Below are 18,482 nucleotides of genomic sequence, written 5' to 3' on the forward strand. Positions count from 1 at the left end.
AGTTTGTCATTAAGAAGAGAAGACACGAAGTTAGTGGTGAGGGTAAAAAAAAGGAAGAAAGTGGCTTTGTTAGCGAAAAGGATTTGGCCATTCCAACAAGTAAATCAACCTCAAAAAAAGCCAAGAAAAATCGCTCCTACTTGGATAATTATTTAAGTTTTGGATTCTTCTGGTGTGGTGATGAAGTTACTCCCATGCCTTTAAGTGTTATTTGTGGTGATAAATTAGCTAATGAAGCAATGGTACCCAGTAAATTAAAGAGGCATTTAACTCTGAAACATAATCATCTTGCTAACAAGCCTTGGTCCTACTTTGAAGGACTTTTAAGTGAGCAAAAACAACAAAGTGCGATGCTTTCTAAGAAAGTCAAAGTTGCTGATAAAGCACAGGAGGCCAGTTACTTAGTTGCAGAGTTAGATGTTAAAAGCATGAAACCTCATACAATAGCAGAGACTCTGATTCTACCTGAATGTAGTGCCATAGTAAATACAGTGTTTGGAAGTGAAGCAGAAAAAGAAGTGAGGAAAATTCCCGTTTCGGATAGTACCATTAGCAGACGGATTCATGATATGTCAGCAGACACAGAGGAAACTGTATGTACATCTGTGAAGGAAGTGAAATGTTTGCACTTCAGGTATATGAGTCCACAGACATTGGAGGTATGGCTCAATTACTGGTATTCGTTCAGTACATTCATGATGTTAAAATAGTGAACCAATTCTTTTATTGTAAAGAACTTAAGGAAACTTCAACAGGCAATGATATTTTCTCTACATTAAGTGAGTACTTAAAATCAGTTGGTTTGACCTGGCAATCGTGTGTTGGGATTTGTACAGATGGGGCACCTGCCATGATTGGCTCAAAGGGTTTGTGTCATTAGTAAAGAGAGAAAACAGCAGTGTGATAACAACACATTGCTTTCTTCATCGTGAAGCACTGGTTGCAAGACAATTAACAATGATTTAAAATCCGTACTGGAAAAAGTTGTAAAAATGGTGAACTTTATAAAAAGTCTACCGCTGAAGTCTCGTCTGTTTACTAAGCTGTGCGAAGAGCTTGAGGCAAAACATTTGAACCTTCTTCTACATACGGAAGCACAATGGCTGTCCAGAGGGAAAGTATTGTCACGAGTATGCAAACTGAAGGAAGAGATGCTTACTTTTTTCACTCTTGAACAACAAGAGGAATTCTGTGATTTACTGGCAGATGATACTTGGTGTGCAAACTTGTCTTACTTAGCTGACATCTTTGAACTTTTAAACAAGGTAAATGCCAGCATGCAAGGAAAATCAGAAAATGTTTTATCTTCCACTGATAAAATTAAAGCGCTGAAAGAAAAACTGCAACTGTGGGGTGGCAAAGTAAAAGAAGGCAATTTGGACATGTTCTCACATGTTGCAGTAGCAGCAAACAGTGGTGAGATAATACCCATTATTTCTGAGCATCTTGCAGTACTGGAAAAACAACTTCAGCACTATTTCCCAGATATATGCTCTGAAAACTATGACTGGATAAGAAACCCATTTGTTGCATCTATATCTACCCAATCTCAGCTTACCCTTATGGAAGAAGAGCAGTTAGTGGAATTGCGTCATGATCGTGATCTAAAGTTATTGCACATGTAGCTAACTCTTGACGAATTCTGGGTTCAGATCAAGACTAAGTATCCTCATGTTGCCAAAAAAGCTCTGGTAATGTTAATCCAGTTCTCTACTTCTTACCAATGTGAGTTGGGGTTTTCTGCTCTAGCAAACATTAAAACTAACAAAAGGGAAAGGCTAAAAACTCTTGAGGAAGAAATGAGAATATGTTTGTCCACCATTCAACCCAATGTGAAACGGATCTGTCAGTCACATCAAGACACACATCTCACTAAAATAGTTTTTTTTTTTTTTCTTTGCTTAAGGGTGATTACCATTTTCTTTTTATTTAGTCTGCATTCATAACTCTTTACTTTAAATTTTCTAATATGCTCTTTGTATTTCTGCATTGTACGGTGGTGCTGGATTTGGTTTGATTATAGATGATGATAAAAATAATAATAATGTCTAGTGTTTTATAAAGCGACGTTTCTCCTTAATGGATTCAAAGCCGCTAGTACAGTAATTATATTCATCAAATAAGTTAATTCATGAGATATGGTTGTGTGGTGAAGAAGGGATGCCACAGTAATGGTTACATCAGTTTAGGGTGCCATCAACTGAACAAGATTGAGAACCACTGGACTAGTAGCTGACATTCTGGGTCGTCCAGGGCTGCCTCTTCAACAGTTTTCTCATCTATGGTGCACTGCTTCTGTAAGTTTTCTGTGATTGCTGACACCATAGCAATCGTTAATTCGTCGTTGAAGCTCGCATCCTCTCTATCTGGCGCCGTCCTCAGGGTAGGAAATCGAGAGAGGAAGTCAGCAGCATTATTTCTCTTGCTCAGTAGGTATTCAACGTTGAAATTATACAATAATGTTTTCTCCTTTAATCTAAATAGTCTGGGGCTGGTAATATTGCCAAGACTTCTATTGCCTAGTAACTTGGTTAAAGGGCGGTGGTCCATGAAAGTGGTGAAGTTCGGGCAGCCCAATAAGAATAATCGTGCCATTATTAAGCACCAGGCTACCGCAAGGGCTTCCCCCTCTACAGCTGTATACCCAGACTCAGCGGGCGTGAGGAAATGACTGCCACAAAGCGCTATTCTCCAACCATCTCTACAACAGAAGGGGTTTTCGACAGAGGTACAACTGCAATATTGTTGGAGGATGACGAAGCCCACGCCCTCCGCACTCCAGTCAGTGACTGCGACAGTCAACTGCAGCTTATCGTAGTAGGTGAGGCCGTCCTTGGCTAACTTGCAGGCAATGTCTTGCACTTGACGAAACTTCTCCTGAAGGTGCTCATCCTAATAGACCTGTTTGCCAGAGGGCTTCTTCAGCATAATGGGCGCTGTTGTCAGGAAGGGGGCCAGCTGATTGACAAAACCATACCATGACCTATGTCAGATATTGTGGGCTTTTGGAGCATAGAAAAACTTTTGATGGCTGATAAATAATCTTCTGAAGGCTTGTAGGAGTCCCAACCTACATCGAACTTAACAAATTCCACTTCTTTCTTGCAGAACTTGAATTTTTCTGGTTTTAAAGTGATGCCTTTATATGCACAGACTGCGAGGATGTCATACACATGCCAAAAGGCTCCTTCTACGCTTGAATCATAAGAAGTGTGTCGTCCACACACTTAAGGGGTAAACTGAAAAAATTAGAAAATTATTAATGATATTTCGTATTTTTACTATTAACATAAGGGGGGGCGTTGATGACCAGGGGGGGCATTATAGAGGCTGGAGATGAATTCTACACATATCACAGCCTTCTGATAGGCAAAAGGAAGACTTTTAGCAAAGAAAAAAAAATTGGGAAAATTCACCCTCTGATCGTGGAGACAACCCTTAAACTTCTTGGGTATTCCTTCAATGGCATCATCGAAACGGCGTGTATATGTGTCGGAGGCAGAACAATGTCCCATTGGTGTCATTCGGTATTGGTGTATGCCCCAAGGTCTGATGAATGTGGTTAGCGGTATGCTTTCCTTATCCAGTTCTACCTGGTGAAATCCCCCATAGGCGTCGGCCAGTCTTGTATGAGCAAAGGGGAATGCTAGATACCATATCGAAGGGCGTAGGGGTATGGTGCGTCTCCCTTCTACAATTTGCGTTGAGTTTTTGATAGTCAACCGTACGCCTTGGTTGCCCCGATTTCTTGGCCACGACCACCATACGTGAACACCATTCTATGGGATCTTCAAGGGGAGCTCTTTGTAAGACCCCTCTCTTAACGTCCTCCTCCAACTGGGCTTTCACCTTCTTTTCCCAGTGCTTAGGTACTAACGCAGGTGTGTGGCAGGCATAAGGAACTGCATCAGGTAATAAGTGGATATGGTGGGGTTCTCCATCCATTACTGGGAGGGGTTCTCTCTGGGTGTCGAAAGTCTTACTTGAATAATGGGCTAATAACTAGTTTTCTAATCTGGTAATATTCTTCTCACTAGGGGGAAACGGAATGGCCGTCGGTCTCGCAGGGCTTGGTTTGGAAAAATTTCTGGCACAAGACCAAGTTTCTTGCAAGCATCCAGGGATAGATAAAAATCAATGGAGGACTTTACAAAGTATACTTCCTGGGTTGTGTGCCTCACCTTGTATTCTATGGTACAAGACCCTAAACACTTCAGATGCAGGTTGGCAAAGTCTCGCAATCCTCCCTTTAACCTCAGCTTAGCTGGTTTTATGTTCAACGTCGCAAGAATAGCGGGTCTCGCAACACAAACCTGGGCACCAGTGTCTGGTACTGCTCATACACAGGACCACACTCCCAAGTTTGCCAAGCATACATCGACACGAATAGTGGGTTGCAGGGACGGCCCATTCCGCAACCTTGCCTCTGCCACTACTACAACTACGATCACTGTACTCGCTACGTCCGACTCCGCTGCCAGACCACTAACGTTGTTCCTGGTGCTCCGCCCTCTGCAACACTTCTTTAGGTGACCGGTTTTACCACACCCGTGACATGTCTTTTTTGCGGGACATGAGTAATACCCAGGGGTATGACGAGTACCATAAGTACCACAGGGGCACGATTGTACTTTTACAGGGGTGCTCCTGTCACAATTACTGAGGGAAGCTGCCACCTCCACCTCCTGTTCCTCCTCAAACCCACCGGCAGCAGCTGCTCTAGGGGAGCTGCTAAGCCATGCCCTATTTCAAAGGGCGTCGTCACGGGCAGCCTCAAATGCACTGCACATGACTTTGAGGGAGTCGATATCACAAATATTATTGCATAATTGAAACACTTGCCTTTTGAGCACTTTATCACTTGAGCCTACCATGAGCTTATGCAAAAGCATATATTCAGATAAATCATGATTGCAATTAGGACATGTGAATGCACAATCAGTAGCCTTTTGCGTACACTTAATAAAATAATCATTGAAGGACTCACTAGGCTCTTGGGCCAAATAAAAAACTCTAGTCACTCCACTGCTTGATTAGAAGCTTTTACTACCATTTGCTTAATCACATTGAATGCCCCTTCTGTAGACAGGGCACTCCAACTGGGCGTCAGTATACCTAGAATCGAGGGCATATTGCAATATCAGAACACAATGCAGCCTTATGTGATGAACTGCCTCGTTAGGCTTCACCTTGCATAGCTGCAGCCAACACTCCATTGACCATTTCCAAAACCTGAATTCTGAAGGGAACACCTCAGCCTTGCAGTTTTTCGGAGCCACTGACAAAGGGATCCTTGGTTGGGGTACATTGCTACCCTGGAGTGACAACGCTGTTGCCTCAGCCTGAAGATTCTGGATGACTTATTGCTGGGTTTGTAACACGTGGTGAGCCTACAGCATGGAAGCAGGCGATATCCTGATGCTGCTTCCTGAAGTTCCTGTCATTGCAGTCCTGCCCCTTGGGAATGCAAATGATGTGCCACAGTTATTACTGTAGGTCCTCTTTTTCTTTTCATTCACTGCGCCATGTTGGATCTTAAACTAGGCAGGATCGGGAAATGATAGTCAGCATGGTTTTGTATCTTCCTTGCAACTGATTCACAGCGGAAGGAAATACAGATAGCCCGTGACATGGATAATGACGTCACTTATGTGGACGGCGCTCAGGCGCTACAAGCAGCCTCATCTTAACACATCTTACATTCTTGATTATTATTATTATTATTATTACTAGCCAAGCTACAACCCTTGTTAGAAAAGCAAGATGCTATAAGCCCAAGGGCTCCAATAGGGAAAAATAGCCCAGTGAGGAAAGGGAAAAAGGAAATAAATAAATGATGAGAATAAATTAACAATAAATCATTCTAAAAACAGTGACAACGTCAAAACAAATATGTCCTATATAAACTATTAACAACGTCAAAAACAGGTATGTCATATATAAACTATAAAAAGACTTATGTCAGCCTGGTCAACATAAAAACATTTGCTCCAACTTTGAACTTTTGAAGTTCTACTGATTCAACTACCTGATTAGGTAGATCATTCCACAACTTGGTAACAGCTGGAATAAAACTTATAGCATACTGTGTAGTATTGAGCCTCATGATGGAGAAGGCCTGGCTATTAGAATTAACTGTCTGCCTAGTATTTCGAACAGGATAGAATTGTCCAGGGAGGTCTGAATGTAATGGATGGTCAGAGTTATGAAAAATCTTATGAAACATGCATAATGAACTAATTGAACGACGGTCCCAAAGATTAATATCTAAATCAGGAATAAGAAATTTAATAGGCCGTAAGTTTTTGTCTAACAAATTAAGATGAAAATCAGCAGCTGAAGACCAGACAGGAGGACAATACTCAAAACAAGGTAGAATGAAAGAGTTAAAACACTTCTTCAGCATAGATTGATCACCGAAAATCTTGTAAGAATTTCTCAATAAGCCAATTTTTTGTTCAATTGAAGAAGACACAGACCTAATGTGTTTCTCGAAAGTAAATTTACTGTCGAGAATCACACCTAAAATTTTGAAAGAGTGATACAAATTTAAAGAAACATTATCAATACTGAGATCCGGATGTTGAGGAGCCACCGTCCTTGACCTACTTACAATCATACTTTGAGTTTTATTAGGATTCAGCTTCATACCCCATAATTTGCACCATGCACTAATTTTAGCTAAATCTCTATTGAGGGATTCACCAACCCCAGATCTACATTCAGGGGATGGAATTGATGCAAGGAGAGTAGCATCATCTGCATATGCAACAATCTTGTTTTCTAGTCCAAACCACAAGTCATGTCTATATAGTATGAAAAGTAATGGGCCAAGAACACTACCCTGTGGAACACCCGATATCACATTCCTATACTCAATATGGTGCCCATCAACAACAACTCTTTGAGATTTATTACTTAAAATCTTGATAATAATGCTAAGAAACGACCCACCCAATCCCAAACATTTGAGTTTAAAAACAAGGGCCTCATGATTAACACGGTCAAAGGCAGCACTAAAATCAAGGCCAATCATACGAACTTCCTGACCATAATCACAGGATTTCTAAACAGCATTGGAGATTGTAAGAAGGGCTTCACATGCTCCAAGGTCTTTACGAAAACCAAATTGCAAACTAGGGGATAGATGATTACCTTCAGCAAACCTATTAAGACGTTTTGCCAGGAGACGATCAAAAACTTTAGATAATATGGGAGTTATGGAAATTGGGCGGTAATCAGAGGAGTAACATTACCAATTCTCCAACAAGTGCTAAAAGCTCCTCTTCTTGCTAACTTGCGCAAAATAACAGATAACTTTGAAGCTAAGAAATCTGCTGTCTTTATAAAAAATAAAGAAAAAAGGCCATTTGCATAAGCATCAAGGTCCATCAACAGAGCTTTAATTTCCCGAGATCGAAAAGCTAAACTAGTTAGTTTAGCCTCAGGAAAACGGGAATGAGGAAGTTCAAGTTTTTCATTACTCTGTTTACTGTCAAAAACATCAGCCAACAGGGTTGCCTTTTCCTTTAGACAGTGAGTGACTGAGCCATCTGGTTTAAGTAAAGGAGGAACTGTTGCATCTACAACAAAGAGTGCAGATTTAAGGGTAAACCACCATTTATGTTCCTGAGTTGTACCAGAAAGGGTTTCTGTTATAGTTAAATTGTACTCCTTTCCAGTTGAGGCATAAACTCGGTGAGCAAAAGCTCGAAGCTGAGTATAGTTATTCCAGGTCAAATCTGATCTGTTACCATTCCAAAGATGATAGGCTTCCTGCTTCTCCAAATAAGCACGTCTACAATCATCATTGAACCACGGTTTGTCCTTCATTCGGTACCTTAGCACACGAGAAGGGATACGCCTATCAATTATGTTGACTAGATTCTCGTTCAAAGGGACAACAGGATCTACACTACTATATAATTGTGACGAATTCAAGCACAAAAGATCATGCAAAATCCCATTCCAGTCTGCTTGGGATTTCATATAAATTTTATAAGAGTATGATATATCATGGACAGGCTGCTCAGTTCCCTACTAATGAAATCAAGGCATGATCAGATGTCCCGACTGGAGAACCAACCTTACTAGTTATAACCCCAGCGGAGTCAGTGTATACGAGATCCAAGCAATTACCAGACCTGTGAGTAGATTCATTTATGATTTGCTAACAGCCTGATTCACAGGCAAAGTCTATAGCTCTTAAGCCATGGCAATCGGTAGGAGAGATAGAACTATGGTGAGCATTAAAATCACCAACAAAGACAAAAGAAGCCTTTCTTTCATCTTCTTGTATCTTAGCCATAATGGTAAGAAGACAATCGAAGATAGAATCATCCATGTCTGGATTCCGGTAGATGGAACACAAATAAAAGTTGTAATGCCTGCCACAAACTTTTATTACCTGAATCTCATGATATCCACATTAATAGCAGGACTTATGAGAAGCAGGGTTCTCGGTCCTAATATACACCGCCATTCCCCTGGCCCTAGGGATGGCATCACATTTCAACATTATTGGCTTCTTAAAACCAGTTATAAGGAGCTTGGATGAGTGCCTCATATTAAAAACCAAAGTTTTTGAGCATAAAAGAATATCATACTGTCTGGACGCAACTGTAAGGTCTTGGATATTTGCATGAAGACCACGAATATTGCAATACAGAAGACAACATTGACGAAATCTAGGACGTACTGGTCCTGGATTTCGCTCAGTGTCTCCAGACAGCTTAAGAATTAATAGAAATAAAAGAGACATCATACTTAGAAACTAGACTAACAAGAATTATAACAAAAACAATATGTACAAAATTATAAATAAAGTGATTGGTGAAACCCATAGTCTACAGTAAAAAGTCTGAAAAACTGGTCAACATGGAGGAGCCGATACACTATGCAAGGCTAAATACCCTCCAGGATAGCCACTTCAACTGAAGGGAGGACAGTAAGGATGGTTTTGAGAAGAAAAAGAATCAGAAAAGGAAAAGACAACCTCTTGAGAATCTTGATGGTGTTGTATGTATTGCTAACGAAGTCTTAATTTATGGTGCAGGTGAAACGTATGAGGATGCTGTTAAAGACCATGATAGTAAGCTAATCAAATTTTTGGAAAGGTGCCAGGCTAAGGGTGTAAAACTTAATAAGTCTAAGGCCGTATTAAGAAAATCTGAAATCGCTTTCTTAGGTCATAAAATCACAAGTAAAGGTCTCATGCTGGACCCAAAAAAGGTGGAAGCTATCCTGAATATGAAAACACCTACTGATGTAACTGACGTTAAAGAGTTTAGAGGGAGGGTTAATTACGTAAGTAAATTCCTTTCTAATTTATCTGAAGTGTTAGAACCAATAAGAAAATTAACTCATCAAAATACCGAATGGAATTGGACGGAAAAACAAGAAAAAGCTTTCATTGAGTCAAAAAGGCTAATCACTAATGCTCCAATATTGCAGTACTATGACCCTAATTTAGACCTTGTCATACAGTGTGACGCTTCACCGCTAGGTTCAGTATTGTTACATTGTGGTAAACCAATTGCTTTTGCTAGCCGTGCTTTATCAGAAACCAAAAATGGTACGCACAACTGAAACGAAAACATTTGCTATTGTTTTTAGTCTTAGAAAATTTCATGAGTATGTCTATGGTCGTAAAGTAATTCTTGAGAGTGATCGCAAACCTATTTCTAGTATTGCTTTGAAACCTTTGTGTAATGCTCACAAGCGACTGCAAGGAATATTGCGTAACATTTTACAGTACGATGTTGAAATCATACATAAAAAAGGTAAGGAAATGTATGTGGCTGATACATTCTCGAGATCTTATTTACCATTAGATAATTATAATGAAATTGAATTTGAGGAAGTTAACATCCTTGATTATTTGCCAGTAAGAAAAGAGCGTCTTAATGAAATTAAATACGAAACAGACCAGGATGAGACTTTGCAAGAGTTAAAATCATTAATCTTAAAGGTTGGCCAGAAGAAAATGATAAGATACCTGATGTAGTCAAAGCCTATAGTCATACCAATGATGAATAGTCAGTCTAAGACGGGTTAATCTTCAAGAGTAACAGAATAGTCATTCCATTAAACCTCAGACATAAGATAATGCAGGTCGTTCATTCGGCACATATAGGAATTGAGGGCTGTCTACGGAAAGCCAGAGAATGTATCTATTGGCCAGGAATGAGCTCTGATATAAAGCAATTCATCTTATCATGTGAAATTTGTAATAAATTTCCTTGTGCTCAACAAACAGAAAGTTTAACTAATCATGAAATTACTGATTGGCCATGGCAAAAGGTTGGAGTTGATCTAATAAGTATTAAAAAGCATAATTATATAATTATGCTTTTTAATACTCATTAGATCAACTCCATCCTGTTGATTACTTAAGCAATTTTTGGGAAATTGACTACCTAGAAAACACATCAGCTAGTACAGTGATTAGAAAACTTAAATCTCATTTTGCTAAGTATGGATTGCCTTGTGTATTGATTAGTGATAATGGACCCCAATTTGTAAATGAGAATTTCAAGCAGTTTGCAACTGATTATGATTTCGAGGATAGGACAAGTAGCCCTACATATGCCCAATCTAACGGTATGGTCGAATCTGCAGTGAAAAAAATCTAAACGTTTAATTAGAAAAGCTATTGAAAGTAATAAAGATCCCTATCTAGCCATTTTGGACCATAGGAATACGCCTACTAGTGATAAAGACTCCACCCCATCACAGTATAGCCTACATAGGAGAACACGTACCAAATTACCAATGTTATCTAAGTTACTTGAAAATCAAAATGTAAATCTAGTTGGCAAAGGAACAAGAGAAAATAGAAAATGCCATGAGTAAATTCTATTATGATATAAATGCTAAAGATTTAAATATTTTGCATGCAGGAGATGATGCACGTCTTAAACCTTATGTTTTGGGCAAAAAGGACTGGGGAAAAAGGAAAAGGTGTGGAACGATTAGATGAAAGGTCTTATCTAATTGAAAGTGAAGGCAAGCTCTTTAGAGGGAATAGAGTTCAGTTGAAAGAAACCCCAAGTGATATGCATATGCCTAAGGTAAATGAACCAGTAACTACTGACCTTATTGGTAATGAAATTGAAACTCCTGACAAAGTGGAAAATGAAGTTGAAAGTGACAGACAAAGAAGGTCAACCAGAAATAAATTACCCTCTAAGTATTTTGATTATGAAATGTATTGATTTTGTACATATTATGCCCCCTGTGGTCACGGGGCATAACAACAATTAGAATAGCGCAAACATATCCCTGCGTGTCGTAAGAGGCAACTAAAAGGGACAGGACGAAGGGGCTGGGAACCCCCTCTCCTATATTATATACTCCTGTGAGCCATCGAAGAGGTGGAGCTGGAGGGAGAGTGACTGCTCCCCGCTCTCTAGTTTTGGGGTGTCTGAATGTGCGTAGATATAGTGCGATAGAGAGTAAAAGATGTGAGATAGAAAGTATGTTTAGGAATAAAAGGATGGATATATTGGCTTTGTGTGAGACAAAGATAAAAGGGAAGGGTGAAGTGATGTTTGGTGAAGTGACTGGTAGAGTGTCTGGGATTGAAAGGGGAAGAGCAAGAGATGGCGTGGCTTTATTGTTGAGTGAATGGATGGCAGATAAAGTAGTGGAATGGAAGGAGATATCATCTAGGTTAATGTGGGTAAGGGTTAGGTTGGGTAGGGAATGTTGGGGTTTTGTTAGTGTGTATGGACCAGATGGTAAGAAAAGTGAAGAAGAGCGAAATGAGTTCTAGAATGAATTAACTAGATGTGTAGAAGGACTGGGTAAAATGAATTAAGCAGTTGTCATGGGTGACTTAAATGCTAGAGTGAGCGCTGGAGAGGTAGAAGGTGCCAATGGGAAGTATGGCGTACCAGTTGAAAATAAGAGTGGTGAGAGACTGGTAGATATGTGTGTTGAGCAAGAGATGGAGATAAGTTCTAGCTTTTTCAAGAGAAAAAGAAAAATAAGTATACATGGGTAAGAGTGGCAAATGGAAAGGTGGTAGAAAGGGCTTTAATGGATTATGTGTTGATAACTAAAAGAATGTTTGGAAGATTGAAAGACATGCATGTGTTTAGGGAAATGGCTAACAGTATGTCTGATAATTTTTTAGTGGATGGAAAATTAGTTGTGGCAAAAGAGTGGGGGAATAGAGTAGGTGGGTGTAAAAGGGAGCTAGTGAGGGTTGAAGAGTTAATAAAACCTGAAGTAAAAAGTTAATATCATGAAAGGTTGAAAATGGTATATGATAGAGGGAAACTGAGAGAAACTAGTAATTTAGAGGAGTGGAAGTTAGTAAAAGAAAATTTTGTTGGGATTGCAAGTGATGTGTGTGGCAAGAAGATTGTTGGAGGCAGCATGAGAAAGGGTAGTGAATGGTGGAATGAAGGAGTGAAGGTAAAAGTGGAAGAGAAAAAGAGGCCATTTGTAGAATGGCTGCAGAGTAATAATGTAGAGAAGTATGAACGGTATTGAGAGAAAAATGTGGAAGTAAAGTGCAAGGAAACTGGGGCAAAGTGGGTGGCTGACCTGAGGTGGGGTCAGGGATTGGGTCGTTCAAATGAAGAGAATAAGAAGAAGTTTTGGAAAGAAGTGAAGAGAGTAAGGAAAGCTGGTTAAAGAATTGAAGAGACAGTGAAAGATGGAAATGGAAGGTTGTTAAAAGGAGAGGAGGCAGGGAAAAGGTGGGCGGAATATTTTGAAAGTTTACTGAATGTTAAGGACAATAAGGAGGCAGATATAATTGCTGTTGGAGGTGTTGAGGTGCCGGTGATGGGAGATGAGAATGAGAAAGAGATTACAAGAGAGGAAGTGAGGAGAGCACTAGATGAAACTAGAGTAGGAAAAGCACCCGGTATGGATGGTATAAAAACTGAGATGTTAAAGGAAGGGGGTATGACTGTACTTGAATGGTTGGTGAGACTGTTTAATATGTGTTTTATGTTGTTAATAGTACCAGTAGATTGGGTTTGTGCATGTATTGTACCACTATATAAGGGTAAGGGAGATGTGCATGGGTGTTGTAATTCAAGGGGTATTAGTTTTTTGAGTGTGGTTGGAAAAGTTTATGTCAGAGTACTGATTAATAGGATTAAGGATAAGACAGAGAATGCAGTCTTAGAAGTACAGGGTGGTTTTAGAAGAGGGAGGGGATGTATGAATCAGATTTTTACAGTTAGGCAGATATGCGAGAAATATTTAGCAAAAGATAAGGAGGTGTATGCTGCGTTTATGGATCTGGAGAAAGCGTATGATAAAGTTGATAAGGAAGCGATATGAAATGTGATGAGGTTATATGGAATTGATGGAAGGTTGTTGCAAGCAGTGAAAAGTTTCTACAAAGGTAGTTAAGCATGTGTTAGGATAGGAAATGAAGTGAGCGATTGGTTTTCAGTGAGAGTGGGACTGAGACAGGGATGTGTGATGTTGCCATGGTTGTTTAACTTGTATGTTGATGGAGTGGTGAAAGAGGTGAATGCTCGAATGCATGGACGAGGATTGAAACTTATAGACAAGAATGATCATGAATGGGAGGTAAATAACTTGTTGTTTTCGGATGATACTGTACTGGTTGCAGACGCGGAAGGGAAGCTTGGTCGATTAGTGACAGAATAAAGAAGGGTATGTGAGAGAAGGAAGTTGAGAGTTAATGTGGGTAAGAGTAAGGTTATGAGATGTACGAGAAGGGAAGGTGGTGCTAGATTGAATGTCATGTTGAATGGAGAGTTACTTGAGGAAGTAGATCAGTTTAAGTACTTGGGGTCTGTTGTTGCAGCAAATGGTGAATGGGAAGAAAATGTATGACAGGGAGTGAATGAAGGATGCAAAGTTTTGGGGGCAATGAAGGGAGTGGTAAAGAATAAAGGGTTAAGCATGAATGTAAAGAGAGTTCTGTATGAAAAAGTGATTGTACCAACTGGGATGTATGGATCGGAGTTGTGGGGAATGAAAGTGATGGAGAGACCGAAATTGAATGTGTTTGAGATGAAGTGTCTGAGGAGTATGGCTGGTATATTTCGAGTAGATAGGGTTAGGAACGAAGTAGTGAGGGTGAGAACAGGTGTAAGAAATGATTTAGCAGCTAGAGTGGATATGAATGTGTTGAGGTGGTTTGGCCATAGTGAGAGAATGGAAAATGGCTGTCTGCTAAAGAAGGTGATGGATGCAAGAGTTGATGGAAGAAGCACAAGAGAAAGGCCAAGGTTTGGGTGGATGGATGGAGTGAAGAAAGCTCTGGGTGATAGGAGGATAGATGTGAGAGAGGCAAGAGAGCGTGCTAGAAATAGGAATGATTGGCGAGCGATTGTGACGCAGTTCTGGTAGGCCCTGCTGCTCCTTCCGGTTGCCTTGGATGACCGCGGAGGTAGCAGCAGTAAGGGATTCAGCGTTATGAAGCTTCATCTGTGGTGGATAACGGGGGAGGTTGGGCAGTGGCACCCCAGCAGTACCAGCGGAACTCGGTAGAGTCCCTCGTCCGGCTGGGAGGAGCGTAGAAAGGAAAGGGTCCCCACCCCCGCCTTTTTTTCGTTGTTTGATGTCAGCTACCCCCCAAAATTTGGGGAGGTGCCTTGGTATATAAACGTATTTTCTTTAATGTCATATAAATTTTATGATTATGAAGCATATTGATTTTGTGTGTATGTTCTTGAATGGCATGTCTAATTTTATACCAAGAATGAATATTCTATTTTTTTGAACAGGTACAACCACATATCCATTATAGTGCACAATATATTGAATGTCAATAACTTTTAGAGCTGATTATACAGTAGTCCTAACCAATAAACTATCAAAGTAAACTCAGTATGATATTCTAACTAATAAGCCATCCAAGTAAATTTAATTCTAAAAGAAGAAAAGGTGTTATATTATTAATAATTATCATTCAGTAATTATGATATTAATTGTATTGCATGAGAACGCTACCAACATTTCCATAATTTTTAATGCCACCGCCAGATGTCGGCGTGTGTTGTTGTTGTAAACCCCGCTTAGTACAATAAAGTTAAGTTCTAACATGTAAGTTTATATCATGGATATCACCTCTAATATTAAGCATCAAGACGATTATTATTAATATTGTCATTATTACACGCTAAGCTATAAGCCTAGTTGGAAAAGCAAACTGTTATAAGCCCAAGGACTCCAACAGGGAAAATAGCTCAGTAAAGAAAGGAAACAAGGCAATCCATTAACTACAAGAGAAGTAATTAAAAGTCAAAATAAAATATTTTAAGAACAGCAACAGTATTAAATTAGATCTTTCATAAACTATCAAAAAAAATTTAAAAACAAGAGAAAGAGATATAAGAGCGAACAGCAAGCTCGAGTGTACCCTCAAGCAAGACAACTCCAATCCAAGACAGTGGAAGCGCAGTAGAAGACCATGGTATACGGGCTATGGCACTACCCAAGATTAAAGAACAATGGTTTGATTATGGAGTGTCCTTCTCCTTGAAGAGCTGCTTACCATATCAAAAGTCTCTTCTACCCTTACCAAGAGGAAAGTAGCCACTGAACAATTACAGTGTATTAGTTAGCCCCGTGTACGAAGAAGAATTATTTGGTAATCTCAGTGTTGTCAGGTGTATGAGGACGCAGGAGAATGTAGAAAGAATGGGCCAGACTATTCGGTGTATGTGTAAGTAAAGACAAATTGAGCCCTAACCAGAGAGAAAGATCCAATGTAGACTGACTGGCCAGTCAAAGGACCCAATAACTCTCTAGCGGTAGTATCTCAACGGGTAGCTGGTGCCCTGGCCAACTTACTACCTACGTCATCTTTTGTGACGTCACTGCATAAAACAAAGGCAAACTCCACCCACTGCATAACGTTGGTTCTTTTCTTTGACTATGTGTTCTGGGATAAATTTCTACACTGGGTTTGAATATAATCTTAGTAAGCAGCTCTTATCTCCCAGTAATAGTTCAGGTCTGATTAATTTTAAGATGAATGCCAATCGCATCAGCCCTATGCTAATTACTCTTTTAAATCATTCATTTTTTTAGTAAGCCAGAATAGGTAGAATTGTTATTATGTATGTTCCCCTAGAGTTGCAAGTGCCATAGCCTCTGTACCCTGGTCTTCCACTGTCTTGGGTTAGACTTCTCTTACTTGAGGGTACACTCGGGAATACTATTCTAACTTATTATTTCTTTTTCCTTCCTCTTGTTTTTTTTTTTTTTTTTTTTATTTATTTATTTTTTTTTTTAATGTTGTGTTGGGCAGGCTTAATAGAAGGGCCATGGATGCCTGGTGGTTTATCAGGAGGTCGTCTTTTCCTTTTCTGATTCTTTTTCTTCTCAAAACCATCCTTACTGTCCTCCCTTCAGTTGAAGTGGCTATCCTGGAGGGTATTTAGCCATGCATGGTGTATCGACTCCTTCATGTTGACCAGTTTTTCCGACTTTTTACTATAGTCTATGGGTTGCATCAATCATTTTATTTATAATTCTGTACATATTGTTTTTGTTATAATTCTTGTTAATCTATTTTTTAAGTATGATGTCTCTTTTTATTTCTATTAATTCTTATGCTGTCTGGAAACATTGAGCGAAATCCGGGACCAGTATGTCGTAGATTTTGTCAATGTCGTCTTCTGTATTGCAATATTCGGGGTCTTCATGCAAATATTCAAGACCTTACAGTTGCGTCCAGACAGTATGGTATTCTTTTGTTCTCAGAAACTTTGGTTTCTAATATGAGGCCCTCATCTGAGCTCCTTATAACTGGTTTTAAGAAGCCAATAATGTTGAAATATGATGCCAACCCTAGGGCCGGGGGAATGGAGGTGTATATTAGGACTGAGTACCCTGCTTCTCATAAGTCCTGCTATCAATGTGGATGTCATGAGATTCAGGTAATAAAAGTTTGTGGCAGGCATAGCAACTTTTATTTGTGTTCCATCTACCGCAGTGATTCCCAACCTTTTTGTGATCGAGTACCACTTGGAGGTCCCGTACAGTCACCGCGTACCACCTGGTTCCAGAGAAACTAAATTCGATCAGATACCACTTTATTTCTATAATTGTAAAAATAGAACACGCAAATTAACTAAGAAAACAACAACTCAATGCGAGGGCTGTATCTGCTTCTTCTCCACCAGCTGGTCAATGTGGGGCATGACTTTGCTCACAGCACATCGGAAATCATGCCCGGGCGCAGCAAGACGGTTCCGGCTCTTCGACTTGATGGCCATGAAATATGAGAACCCCTACTTGCACTCCCACGTCGAGGGGAAAATCAGTAGCTGGGGAACAGCGTGACGGGCTAGTGTTGGGTACGAGGAGGCCATGTTCACCCAGAAGTTTAAAGGAGAGCATTCTTTGTGCTTCGTCTTTGCTGTCTCGTCAGCCTGGATATCTATGAGTTCCTCTTGTTCCCCAGTCTCAACAGGCAGATCGGCTGGATCAACGGAGAACGGATTGGCGACGTAGGCACATGTCACGTCCGGGAAGTAATGCTTTAATTCAGTCTTGAGCAGTGAGAGGTGATGGACGATTTCTTGGGCAAATTCATCAGTGGGCTCCCTCTCAAGGGTAGTCAGGAGTAAAGTAAAATATAACTAAAAATCGTTCATGACCCCGAAAGTGTTCGCGTACCACCTGGAAGGCCCTCGCGTACCACTAGTGGTACGCGTACCACAGGTTGGGAACCACTGATCTACCGGAATCCAGACATGGATGATTCTATCTTCGATTGTCTTCTTACCATTATGGCAAAGATACAAGAAGATGATAGAAAGGCTTCTTTTGTCTTTGTTGGTGATTTTAATGATCACCATAGGGAGTGGTTAAGTTCTATCTCTCCTACCGATCGCCATGGCTCAAGAGCTTTAGACTTTGCCTCGGAATTAGGCTGTGAGCAAATCATAAATGAAGCTACTCACAGGTCTGGTAATTGCTTGGACCTCGTATACACCGACTCCCTTGGCGTTATAACTAGTAAGGTTGGTTCTCCAGTCGGGACATCTGATCATTGCCTTGATTTCATCATTAGTAAAGACTGAGCAGCCTGTCCCTGATGTATCATACTCATGTAAAATTTATATGATATCCCAAGCAGATTGGAATGGGATTTTGCATGATCTTTTGTGCTTGAATTCGTCACAATTATATAGTAGTGTAGATCCTGTTGTTCCTTGGAATAAGGATCTCGTCAACATAATTGATAGACGTATCTCTTCTCGTGTGCTAAGGTATCGAGTGAAGGACAAACCGTGGTTCAATGATGATTGCAGACGTGCTTATTTGGAGAAGCAGGAGTCCTATCATCTTTGGAAGGGTAACAGATCAGATTTGACCTGGAATAACTATACTCAGCTTCGACCTTTTGCTCAGAGAGTTTATGCCTCAACTGAAAAGGAGTACAATTTAACCATAAAAGAAACCCTTTCTGGTACAACTCAGGAACATAAATCTGCACTCTTTGGTGTAGATACAACAGTTCCTCCTTT

At 40.1% G+C, this 18,482-nt stretch overlaps 2 protein-coding genes across 2 annotated transcripts in view; both read left to right on the plus strand.

Annotated features, from left to right (window-relative positions):
• The window catches only part of LOC137648182 (protein FAM200B-like), a 717-nt gene extending 7 nt beyond the window's left edge, over window positions 1-710 (plus strand). The window contains exon 1 of the mRNA XM_068381110.1: window positions 1-710. This exon is cut by the window's left edge and continues 7 nt beyond it. Within this exon, the coding sequence (XP_068237211.1) occupies window positions 1-710 (710 nt within the window).
• Window positions 711-992: 282 nt separating this feature from the next.
• On the plus strand, window positions 993-1,625 carry LOC137648184 (zinc finger BED domain-containing protein 5-like). Its single transcript, XM_068381111.1, has one exon. The coding sequence runs from the start codon at window positions 993-995 to the stop codon at window positions 1,623-1,625; it is 633 nt and encodes a 210-aa protein (XP_068237212.1).
• Window positions 1,626-18,482: the final 16,857 nt, after the last annotated feature.

Source organism: Palaemon carinicauda, chromosome 10 (genome assembly GCF_036898095.1).
Source record: "Palaemon carinicauda isolate YSFRI2023 chromosome 10, ASM3689809v2, whole genome shotgun sequence".
Taxonomy (NCBI): Eukaryota; Metazoa; Arthropoda; class Malacostraca; order Decapoda; family Palaemonidae; genus Palaemon; species Palaemon carinicauda.